We start from the raw sequence: 12,466 nt of genomic DNA on the forward strand, positions 1-12,466 counted from the left end.
AGACTAGACTATAGACTAGACTATAGGCTAGACTATAGACTAGACTATAGACTAGACTATAGACTAGACTATAGACTAGACTATAGACTAGACTAGAGACTAGACTAGAGACTTGACTATAGACTTGACTATAGACTTGACTATAGACTAGACTATAAACTAGACTATAGACTAGAATATAGACTAGACTATAAACTAGACTATAGACTAGAATATAGACTAGACTGTAGAATAGACTATAGACTACACTATAGACTAGACTATAAACTAGACTACAGGCTAGACTATAGACTAGACTATAGACAAGACTATAGAGTAGACTATAGACTACACTATAGACTAGACTATAGACTAGATTATAGACTAAACTATAGACTAAACTATAGACTTGACTATAGACTAGACTATAGACTAGAATATAGTAGACTAAAACTGGAATATGACTTAGTCTGGAATATGAAATTTAGTCTCTTCCTTTGACAAGCCTTTAGACTATACACATAGATTATATAGTGGACTCTGTATTCTGGTTATTGTCTTTAGACTATAGACATGACTATATACTAAATTTTAGTCTAGTCTTTAGACGAGACTTTAGAATGGATTTTGTACTGGTATTTTTGTGAATTTTCTATAATAAACTGTTTTTATTCTCTGTCTCTATAGCTCTTTCTATTGTCGTATTTTCCTTAGGTTTACTTTAAGCATATAAAATGCTTAAGACATTTGTGTGTTGAAATTCAATTGTCATGGTAATTTTAATGAATCACTTATTTAAAAATGCATGTTTTCCTATGCTTCTTTTTTCTAGAAAAAATAATTTAATTTTTCTATATACATTTTTTTTGTTCGCCTACAAATTTACATATAAGTGAAATCTTTTTGTACGTTTTTTTTTCACAAAAAGAATAATTCATAATTTTAAAAATTCAGCATATTAATTTATGTCATATACAGCAGTATGTTGCTGCTCATTTTCACTATAAAATATGAGCAGTATAATTTTCTTAAGAATTTTTTTAAATTGGCTGTAGAGATTCGACAGTCTTGATGAGTAATTTATACATTTATTTCCGCCATATTTATAAAATATGTCAATTGCTTAATTTATGTAATCCTTAGTTAGTTATTTAGTAGGAATTCAAATGCTGCCTCAATTAGACAATTTCAAGCTTTAGGGATTTTTCTTTATTTGTTTTCTGTTTTTGTGTGAGAGGGGAGTTTGGTTGTAGGTTTGATTGTTTCTTAATGCATAATTTAATTTAATTTCTTTTCATTACAGTTTGCTTTTACTTATTTTGTTTGGTAGTATTAAATAGGGAATTTTTTGTTGCCTTTTTCTATTTTTTGTTTGGTCAGGATAATCTCTCCCAAAGCACTTGTCACAAGTAGTATTCTGTAAGTCGTCTGTGTTATTTACAAACAAAGTGATATAATGAATGTTCAAGGTGCTGGATTTTATTGGATTTAAACATTTTTATGTTAATTTTTTCCAGAATTTCTTTTGTCGATCTTTTCTTTAAGGGAAGATTTGGGAAAAAAGTAATTTAGCCTGTAGTAAATAAGTATTTTTTAGCTTTAATTTAATTAACAAAAAAACAGATTGTATAAGTATTTTTTCTTATATTATTAACAGAACTTTTAGTTAGCTAGCCCTAAAGCATTTTGCTTTTGTTTTTTTATGTTAAATAAATAAAAAAGCTTTGAAATTTGAAAAGAAATTAAACATATTTAAAATAAAACAAATTAACTTAAAATATTATTAGCCATTAAAAGCTCACAGGTAGTAGTTAAGTAGTAGCTATTTTACGACCTTTAACATGATGCCAATACTCCAGGCGCCTGTATATTTGCATACATGTTTCTTATCAAGAATTTTATACATTTTAAATATACATATCATGTTTTTAGGAAATCATGTCAAAATCATTAAATTAACTACCTTAAAGACATCAAAAAAGAAATTTCTTATGAATATTTACAAGCATGCAAACAACTTTATACGAAAATTAAAAGAAAAAACAATTTTATTAAGTAAACATTTCAAGGAAATAATTTTTTTTACATAAGGTGCTATAGTAAACAGACAAAAGTAGCAGTTTACCATAGTACACGGTCAAACGATAAAGCTGCCTTTTAAAGAAACAGTTTACTATAGTAAATTGCTATAGTAAACTATCAATATGAATGGTTTACTATAGTTAAGAAACACTAGAAGTAGAGGTAGATAGTACAGTGTTATCTGAAACTGTTTACTATAGTAAATTGTCAACAAAAACAGTTTACAATAGCAAATATGAATATATAAATTCTTTTGATTATTTTTAATTAAAAAGCTGTAGTAAACTGTAAAAAGTAGCAGTTTACCGTAGCAAAAAGTCAACCGAAAAAGTTAACTGTAGGGAAGTACCAAAAAAAATGTTTACTATAGTAATTTCCTACAGTAAACTATCAACATGAGAAGTTTATTATGATAAACAAACACCAGAAGTAGATGTCTATAGTTTAGTGTTACCTGAAACTATTTACTATAGTAAATTTTCAATAAAAACAGTTTACAATAGCAAGTATGAATTTATAAATTCTTTACAATATTTTTAAATAAAGTGCTATAGTAAACTGTCAAAAGTAGCAGTTTACAATAGCAAGAAGTCAACCGGAAAAGTTAACTGTAGAGAAATACCAAATAAATTTTTTATTATACTAATTTGCTATAGTAAACTACCAACATGAATGGTTTATTATGATAAATAAACACCAGAAGTAGATGTCTATAGTTTAGTGTTAACTGACTATTTACTGTAGTAAATTATCAATAAAGACAGTTTACTACTGTTCTTTACAAATAAAATGCTATAGTAAATTGTTAGAGGTAGCGGTTTACCATAATAAAAAGACAAGAAGACCAGTTAATTGAAGGGAACAATAAAAGAAACAATTTACTATAAAAATTTGTTATAGTAAACTATCAATATACATAGTTTACCACAGTAAAGAAATACTAAAAGTTGATTTATGTAATACAGAGTTAATAGATGCTGTATACTATAGTACATTGTAAATATAAACAGTTTACAATCAGTTCAGTTCTGTTTTATAAACAGAACTGAACTAGATTTCAACTAGAACTGAACTAGAAATAAACTAGAACTGAACTAGAACTGAACTAGAACTGAACTAGAACTGAACTAGAACTGAACTAGAACTGAACTAGAACTGAACTAGAACTGAACTAGAACTGAACTAGAACTGAACTAGAACTGAACTAGAACTGAACTAGAACTGAACTAGAACTGAACTAGAACTGAACTAGAACTTAACTAGAACTTAACTAGAACTTAACTAGAACTGAACTAGAACTGAACTAGAATTGAACTAGAACTGAACTAGAACTGAGCTAGAACTGAACTAGAACTGAACTGCTAAAGTAAAGTATTAATATAAAGAAAAAATTGTCAACAGAATTAGTCGCAAATAGTGAACTGTAAGCAGCAAGATAGCTACACTTTACTAAAGTAAATCCTTAAAAGTACTTAACTACTTTTAAAAAACAAAGAGTTAACCATTGTGAACTTCTTAACCATCTCTACCAAAACCTAAATATAATAAACCTTTAATAGCAACATTTTCCTCTAGTAAATTTCGCAAATATTTCAGTCCTCGTTTAATTACAGCTGCAATTAAAATTATTTACTTAATTTATTTAAAACACACACACATACACACGCACACAGAGAACAAATAAATATTCCAGAAATTTAATTTCTATGCCCTAGAGTAAACAATTAATATCTCTTTGCTATTTTAAATCACAATATAAATATGTGACAAGTTTTATAATAAATTGTGTAAATTTTATTTAATTATTTAATATGACAATAAAAACCAACAACAAAAGCAAAAAACAACGATGACAACAACATGGCAATTAGTAACAGAAAATTAAAACATTTAATTTGCATAAAATTATTTTCATACTTAATTAACAAAAATTAACAAACAAACAAATGAATCCTTACATAGCGGCTGAAACACAAAACGAGGAAATGAAATTTAAATAAATGTTTTACACACATATAGAAAAGCACTACACACATAAGAATTTATATGTGTATCTATCTATTACACATACATACATATGTATAACAGACAAATGAACTCTTTGTTCAGAAAGAATGTGAACGAAGGAATTTTACTTTTTCTATAGACTTTTTAATTAACTGAACTAGAACTGAAATAGAACTGAACTAGAACTAAACTAGAATTGAACTAGAACTGAACTAGAACTGAACTAGAATTGAACTAGAACTGAACTAGAAGTGCACTAGAACTATATTAGAACTGAACTAGATCTGAACTACAACTGAACTAGAACTGAACTAGAACTGAACTAGAACTGAACTAGAACTGAACTAGAACTGAACTAGAACTGAACTAAAACTGAACTAGAACTGAACTAGAACTGAACTAGAACTGAACTAGAACTGAACTAGAACTGAACTAGAACTGAACTAGAACTGAACTAGAACTGAACTAGAACTAGAACTGAACTGAACTGAACTAAACTAGCTAACTAACTAACTAACTAACTAACTAACTAACTAACTAACTAACTAACTAACTAACTAACTAACTAACTAATTAACTAACTAAGTAACTAATTAACTAATTTACTTAGGAATTGAAACATTTTCCTCGTGTAACTTCTTTCATTCCTCAAAAAAATTTACAGCGAAAACAATAAACTAAAAACACAACAAGAAATCTAAATAGACAAAACAATAGAAAAACTTATGAATTTTAATTGCTAAAAGGAAAAACTTTTTCCTGACAAACAACTCTAAGAAACAAAATAGAAAAATCTTTAATTTAATAAAGATTTAGTCAGGACACTGACGTTAATTTCAGAATACAAAAGTTTAAATGTTAAGTAATGTTTTTAGATTTATTTTCAAATTTACAGAGCTTCACTTTTACAAATCATATATTGGTCGACGATTATAATGTTCATAATCGTCATCGTCGTCTGCAGCATTATCACGTAGACGAAAACGATTGCGTCTGCGGAAGTCATCTATGCCAATTCTACCAGCAGGAGCGGGTGCTGGGGCAGGTGCGGGGGCAGGTGCCGGAGCGGGAGCTGGGGCTGGAGCAGTAGGAGCTGTAGGCGCTGGGGCAGCAGGTGGTGCAGCTGGTCCAGGCGGACCTGCGGGACCAATGGGACCCATAGGACCAGCTGGGCCTTCAGGACCACGTTCACCATCATAACCGCGAGGACCTCTTATGCCTGGAGTACCAGGAGGACCTATGAGACCAGGAGGACCAGTTTTACCACGTCTACCAGTAGGACCCCGAGAACCTGGATTTCCCTGTCTACCCTCTGGTCCTCTATCACCCATTTCACCTTTTGGGCCAGGCAAGCCGCTAGGGCCTGGTGGTCCTGGTGGACCAGGAGGTCCTACTTGGGTGTATATTTGGGCCGGAGTTAAAGCAAAGCCACAAAAACCTTAGAAATCAAATGATTAGATTAATATATCATTCTCAATACTTTTTAATTCTTTAAAAAATTACCAATTATTACTATAACTGCTAACTTCATTGTTGCTTAAAACGAACTAACTGAAATTTTTTTAAATTACTTAATTTATAGTAACTTGGATATTTTACAAAATTCTAAGTTAATTCTTAAGATCGATATCATTGATCGTTAAATTAAGTTAATTGTTTTTCAAACTAAAGAAAGTAATAGGCAATGAACTTGATAGTTTATTGAAAGATTCTTGGAGAAGATAAAGATCTGTTAGCAAATTTTATTTAGTATTGAAATTAAATGTTTAAAAACATATAAAAACTCTGGTTGGTTTAAGTAAAAATTATAGTTTCTTTTAATATTTCACCATGAAAACATTAAAATCATCTTCAAAGATTTTGGGTAATTTTCTAAATATTTATTAGAACAAATAACAAAATATTTATCCTAATAAATTGTCACTAGTTAACAATTAGTTATAGTAACTTAATCTTTATTAAATTCTCTTATTATATTAGCTTTTTTAGCCCTTGTGCTTTGCGCATCGGCCAAACGCTATAGCGATCTGGGAGAACAGAGAGCTTTACTAGGACATCGTCAACAATCGGCAGCAGTTATTTTACCACAAAGTCAATGTATCTGCCAACCAGGTCCTCCTGGTCCACCAGGACCTGCTGGTTTACCTGGTGCTCAGGGTCCTAAAGGTGATAAAGGTCCTGAAGGTCTCCCCGGACGTACAGGACCTTCTGGACCTCAGGGTCAAAGAGGTTCTCCCGGTCGTACTGGTATTCCTGGTCCCATTGGACCACCAGGTCGTCGAGGTAGACGTGGTTATCCAGGTGAACGTGGACCTGCCGGACCACCAGGACCTGTAGGTCCCGTGGGTCCACCTGGTCCCCCGGGACCTCCAGCTGCTGCAGCACGTTCTTTAGATGATGGTATTGCTATTGATTTACCCGATTATGATGCAAATGAAGAATCTGGAATGCTTCGCTTAAGGGAGGAGGATGATGAAGATGATGATTATGATGATGATTTTAGGAAAAAGAAATAAATTGTATTGTATTTGGAAAGGAAACGACAAAAGTTAATAAAATAAAATAAATTTTATAATTTTTTTTAATTTTTTTCCAAAAATCCTTTATCTTTGTTGTTAGTTTTTCCTCCACGTTTCATAAAATTATGGCTCTTAACAGTTTATTCATTTTTTTCCACTTTACAAAAACACTTAATAATTTCAATCGATTATTGTGTTTATATATATTTTTCCCCATTCTTGCCACCAACTACAACAACTACCTACATGCTGTTGTTGATGTAATATTACATGCAACTTACAAGCACATCCTGTTGTAACAAGTGTTTTAAACGACTCATATCCTATTTGTTCGCTTATTCCACCTTTTTTCAATAGACGGATACACCCCATTGACGTGTCAGTTGAATAAAAAGTATTCGTAACACAGCAAGCAACAAACTAATGAAAGAATGTGATGAGAAAAAAAACAGTTTTTTTTTTTACATAAAATTTTGAACACGCGCCAAAAATTTACGTTGATTTTTAACGATTTTGTTTTCTATATTGCTTTGAGTGTGTTCTTTGGTTGTTACTGTAATTGTTATCATTTACTTGTTTGCTGAATAGGCCAATAACCGGATTTTTTTTTTTTTGGAATATTATTGTTGCCAATAATGTTGCAAAAACACCTGATTGACGATTAAGTCGTTAAATGGTTATATGTGGGTGTGTGTGTGAGTGACTATCACTGGGTTTCTTTGTGGAAGTATTTGTCAATTTTATATAAATGTTTTGGTAGGGAATATATAGAACCAACAAACTATAGACTATAGTCTGGCTAGAGTACAGACTATAGTCTGGCTAGAGTACAGACTATAGTCTGGCTAGAGTACAGACTATAATCTGGCTAGAGTACAGACTATAGTCTGGCAAGAGTACAGACTATAGTCTCGCTAGAGTATAGACTATAGTCTGGCAAGAGTACAGATTATAGTCTGGATAGAGTACAGATTATAGTCTGGATAGAGTACAGACTATAGTCTGGCTAGAGTATAGACTATAGTCTGGCTAGAGTATAGACTATAGTCTGGCTAGAGTATAGACTATAGTCTGGCTAGAGTATAGAATATAGTCTGGCCAGAGTACAGACTATAGTCTGGCTAGAGTACAGACTATAGTCTGCCTAGAGTACAGACTATAGTCTGCCTGGAGCACAGACTATAGTCTGGCTGGAGTACGGACTATAGTCTGGCTAGAGTACGGACTATAGTCTGGCTAGAGTACAGACTATAGTCTGGCTAGAGTACAGGCAATAGTCTGGCAAGAGTGCAGACTTTAGTCTAGTTAGCCAGACTATAGTCTGGCTAGAGTACAGACTAAAGTCTGGCTAGAGTACAGACTATTGTCTGGCTAGAGTACAGACTATAGTCTAGCTAGAGTACAGACTATAGTCTAGACTATAGTCTAGACAGACTGTAGGCTATAGTACAGACTATAGTCTGGCTAGAGACTAGAACTGAACTAGAACTGAACTAGAACTGAACTAGAACTGAACTAGAACTGAACTAGAACTGAACTAGAACTGAACTAGAACTGAACTAGAACTGAACTAGAACTGAACTAGAACTGAACTAGAACTGAACTAGAACTGAACTAGAACTGAACTAGAACTGAACTAGAACTGAACTAGAACTAGAACTGAACTGAACTAGAACTGAACTAGAACTGAACTAGAACTGAACTAGAACTGAACTAGAACTGAACTAGAACTGAACTAGAACTGAACTAGAACTGAACTAGAACTGAACTAGAACTGAACTAGAACTGAACTAGAACTGAACTAGAACTGAACTAGAACTGAACTAGAACTGAACTAGAACTGAACTAGAACTGAACTAGAACTGAACTAGAACTGAACTAGAACTGAACTAGAACTAGAACTGAACTGAACTGAACTAAACTAGCTAACTAACTAACTAACTAACTAACTAACTAACTAACTAACTAACTAACTAACTAACTAACTAACTAACTAACTAATTAACTAACTAAGTAACTAATTAACTAATTTACTTAGGAATTGAAACATTTTCCTCGTGTAACTTCTTTCATTCCTCAAAAAAATTTACAGCGAAAACAATAAACTAAAAACACAACAAGAAATCTAAATAGACAAAACAATAGAAAAACTTATGAATTTTAATTGCTAAAAGGAAAAACTTTTTCCTGACAAACAACTCTAAGAAACAAAATAGAAAAATCTTTAATTTAATAAAGATTTAGTCAGGACACTGACGTTAATTTCAGAATACAAAAGTTTAAATGTTAAGTAATGTTTTTAGATTTATTTTCAAATTTACAGAGCTTCACTTTTACAAATCATATATTGGTCGACGATTATAATGTTCATAATCGTCATCGTCGTCTGCAGCATTATCACGTAGACGAAAACGATTGCGTCTGCGGAAGTCATCTATGCCAATTCTACCAGCAGGAGCGGGTGCTGGGGCAGGTGCGGGGGCAGGTGCCGGAGCGGGAGCTGGGGCTGGAGCAGTAGGAGCTGTAGGCGCTGGGGCAGCAGGTGGTGCAGCTGGTCCAGGCGGACCTGCGGGACCAATGGGACCCATAGGACCAGCTGGGCCTTCAGGACCACGTTCACCATCATAACCGCGAGGACCTCTTATGCCTGGAGTACCAGGAGGACCTATGAGACCAGGAGGACCAGTTTTACCACGTCTACCAGTAGGACCCCGAGAACCTGGATTTCCCTGTCTACCCTCTGGTCCTCTATCACCCATTTCACCTTTTGGGCCAGGCAAGCCGCTAGGGCCTGGTGGTCCTGGTGGACCAGGAGGTCCTACTTGGGTGTATATTTGGGCCGGAGTTAAAGCAAAGCCACAAAAACCTTAGAAATCAAATGATTAGATTAATATATCATTCTCAATACTTTTTAATTCTTTAAAAAATTACCAATTATTACTATAACTGCTAACTTCATTGTTGCTTAAAACGAACTAACTGAAATTTTTTTAAATTACTTAATTTATAGTAACTTGGATATTTTACAAAATTCTAAGTTAATTCTTAAGATCGATATCATTGATCGTTAAATTAAGTTAATTGTTTTTCAAACTAAAGAAAGTAATAGGCAATGAACTTGATAGTTTATTGAAAGATTCTTGGAGAAGATAAAGATCTGTTAGCAAATTTTATTTAGTATTGAAATTAAATGTTTAAAAACATATAAAAACTCTGGTTGGTTTAAGTAAAAATTATAGTTTCTTTTAATATTTCACCATGAAAACATTAAAATCATCTTCAAAGATTTTGGGTAATTTTCTAAATATTTATTAGAACAAATAACAAAATATTTATCCTAATAAATTGTCACTAGTTAACAATTAGTTATAGTAACTTAATCTTTATTAAATTCTCTTATTATATTAGCTTTTTTAGCCCTTGTGCTTTGCGCATCGGCCAAACGCTATAGCGATCTGGGAGAACAGAGAGCTTTACTAGGACATCGTCAACAATCGGCAGCAGTTATTTTACCACAAAGTCAATGTATCTGCCAACCAGGTCCTCCTGGTCCACCAGGACCTGCTGGTTTACCTGGTGCTCAGGGTCCTAAAGGTGATAAAGGTCCTGAAGGTCTCCCCGGACGTACAGGACCTTCTGGACCTCAGGGTCAAAGAGGTTCTCCCGGTCGTACTGGTATTCCTGGTCCCATTGGACCACCAGGTCGTCGAGGTAGACGTGGTTATCCAGGTGAACGTGGACCTGCCGGACCACCAGGACCTGTAGGTCCCGTGGGTCCACCTGGTCCCCCGGGACCTCCAGCTGCTGCAGCACGTTCTTTAGATGATGGTATTGCTATTGATTTACCCGATTATGATGCAAATGAAGAATCTGGAATGCTTCGCTTAAGGGAGGAGGATGATGAAGATGATGATTATGATGATGATTTTAGGAAAAAGAAATAAATTGTATTGTATTTGGAAAGGAAACGACAAAAGTTAATAAAATAAAATAAATTTTATAATTTTTTTTAATTTTTTTCCAAAAATCCTTTATCTTTGTTGTTAGTTTTTCCTCCACGTTTCATAAAATTATGGCTCTTAACAGTTTATTCATTTTTTTCCACTTTACAAAAACACTTAATAATTTCAATCGATTATTGTGTTTATATATATTTTTCCCCATTCTTGCCACCAACTACAACAACTACCTACATGCTGTTGTTGATGTAATATTACATGCAACTTACAAGCACATCCTGTTGTAACAAGTGTTTTAAACGACTCATATCCTATTTGTTCGCTTATTCCACCTTTTTTCAATAGACGGATACACCCCATTGACGTGTCAGTTGAATAAAAAGTATTCGTAACACAGCAAGCAACAAACTAATGAAAGAATGTGATGAGAAAAAAAACAGTTTTTTTTTTTACATAAAATTTTGAACACGCGCCAAAAATTTACGTTGATTTTTAACGATTTTGTTTTCTATATTGCTTTGAGTGTGTTCTTTGGTTGTTACTGTAATTGTTATCATTTACTTGTTTGCTGAATAGGCCAATAACCGGATTTTTTTTTTTTGGAATATTATTGTTGCCAATAATGTTGCAAAAACACCTGATTGACGATTAAGTCGTTAAATGGTTATATGTGGGTGTGTGTGTGTGTGACTATCACTGGGTTTCTTTGTGGAAGTATTTGTCAATTTTATATAAATGTTTTGGTAGGGAATATATAGAACCAACAAAAACTATAGACTATAGTCTGGCTAGAGTACAGACTATAGTCTGGCTAGAGTACAGACTATAGTCTGGCTAGAGTACAGACTATAATCTGGCTAGAGTACAGACTATAGTCTGGCTAGAGTACAGACTATAGTCTGGCTAGAGTATAGACTATAGTCTGGCAAGAGTACAGATTATAGTCTGGATAGAGTACAGATTATAGTCTGGATAGAGTACAGACTATAGTCTGGCTAGAGTATAGACTATAGTCTGGCTAGAGTATAGACTATAGTCTGGCTAGAGTATAGACTATAGTCTGGCTAGAGTATAGAATATAGTCTGGCCAGAGTACAGACTATAGTCTGGCTAGAGTACAGACTATAGTCTGCCTAGAGTACAGACTATAGTCTGCCTGGAGCACAGACTATAGTCTGGCTGGAGTACGGACTATAGTCTGGCTAGAGTACGGACTATAGTCTGGCTAGAGTACAGACTATAGTCTGGCTAGAGTACAGGCAATAGTCTGGCAAGAGTGCAGACTTTAGTCTAGTTAGCCAGACTATAGTCTGGCTAGAGTACAGACTAAAGTCTGGCTAGAGTACAGACTATTGTCTGGCTAGAGTACAGACTATAGTCTAGCTAGAGTACAGACTATAGTCTAGACTATAGTCTAGACAGACTGTAGGCTATAGTACAGACTATAGTCTGGCTAGAGTACAGACTATAGTCTAGCTAGTTTACAAACTATAGTCTGGCTAGAGTACAGATTATAGTCTGGCTAGCTTACAGACTATAGTCTTCCTAGAGTACAGAGTACACATTATTGTCTGGCTAGAGTATAGACTATAGTCTGGTTATAGTACAGACTATAGTCTAGCTAGAGTACAGACTATAGTCTAGTTAGAGTACAGACTATAGTCTGGCTAGAGTACAGACTATTGTCTGGCTAGAGTACAGACTATAGTCTGGCTAGAGTACAGACTATTGTCTGGCTAGAGTACAGACTATAGTCTGGCTAGACTACAGACTACAGTCTGGCTAGCTTACAGACTATAGTCTGGCTAGCTTACAGACTATAGTCTGGTTAGCTTACAGACTATAGTCTGGCTAGCTTACAGACTATAGTCTGGCTAGCTTACAGACTATAGTCTGGCTAGCTTACAGACTATAGTCTGG

The 12,466-nt window shown here is 33.8% G+C and overlaps 2 protein-coding genes across 2 annotated transcripts; both read right to left on the bottom strand.

The window, feature by feature from the left end:
• Positions 1–4,973: 4,973 nt before the first annotated feature.
• On the bottom strand, positions 4,974–5,599 carry LOC111687594 (collagen alpha-1(II) chain-like). Its single transcript, XM_023450040.2, has 2 exons — positions 5,572–5,599; positions 4,974–5,506 (listed from the first exon to the last, which is right to left on the bottom strand). The coding sequence occupies exons 1-2, from the start codon at positions 5,597–5,599 to the stop codon at positions 4,974–4,976; spliced, it is 561 nt and encodes a 186-aa protein (XP_023305808.2).
• Positions 5,600–8,920: 3,321 nt separating this feature from the next.
• LOC124420002 (collagen alpha-1(II) chain-like) lies at positions 8,921–9,546 on the bottom strand. The gene is made up of 2 exons (XM_046951449.1): positions 9,519–9,546; positions 8,921–9,453 (listed from the first exon to the last, which is right to left on the bottom strand). Exons 1-2 carry the CDS (start codon positions 9,544–9,546, stop codon positions 8,921–8,923), a joined length of 561 nt encoding a protein of 186 aa, XP_046807405.1.
• Positions 9,547–12,466: the final 2,920 nt, after the last annotated feature.

The sequence above is a fragment of the Lucilia cuprina genome, chromosome 5, assembly GCF_022045245.1.
Source record: "Lucilia cuprina isolate Lc7/37 chromosome 5, ASM2204524v1, whole genome shotgun sequence".
NCBI lineage: Eukaryota > Metazoa > Arthropoda > Insecta > Diptera > Calliphoridae > Lucilia > Lucilia cuprina.

Bases quoted from the DNA above. Each gene is read 5' to 3' on its own strand.
- LOC111687594 (XM_023450040.2), bottom strand. From the start codon at position 5,599: ATGAAGTTAGCAGTTATAGTAATAATTG. The intron at 5,507-5,571 runs GTAATTTTTTAA...TTGATTTCTAAG, and splicing joins AGCAGTTATAGTAATAATTG to GTTTTTGTGGCTTTGCTTTA.
- LOC124420002 (XM_046951449.1), bottom strand. From the start codon at position 9,546: ATGAAGTTAGCAGTTATAGTAATAATTG. The intron at 9,454-9,518 runs GTAATTTTTTAA...TTGATTTCTAAG, and splicing joins AGCAGTTATAGTAATAATTG to GTTTTTGTGGCTTTGCTTTA.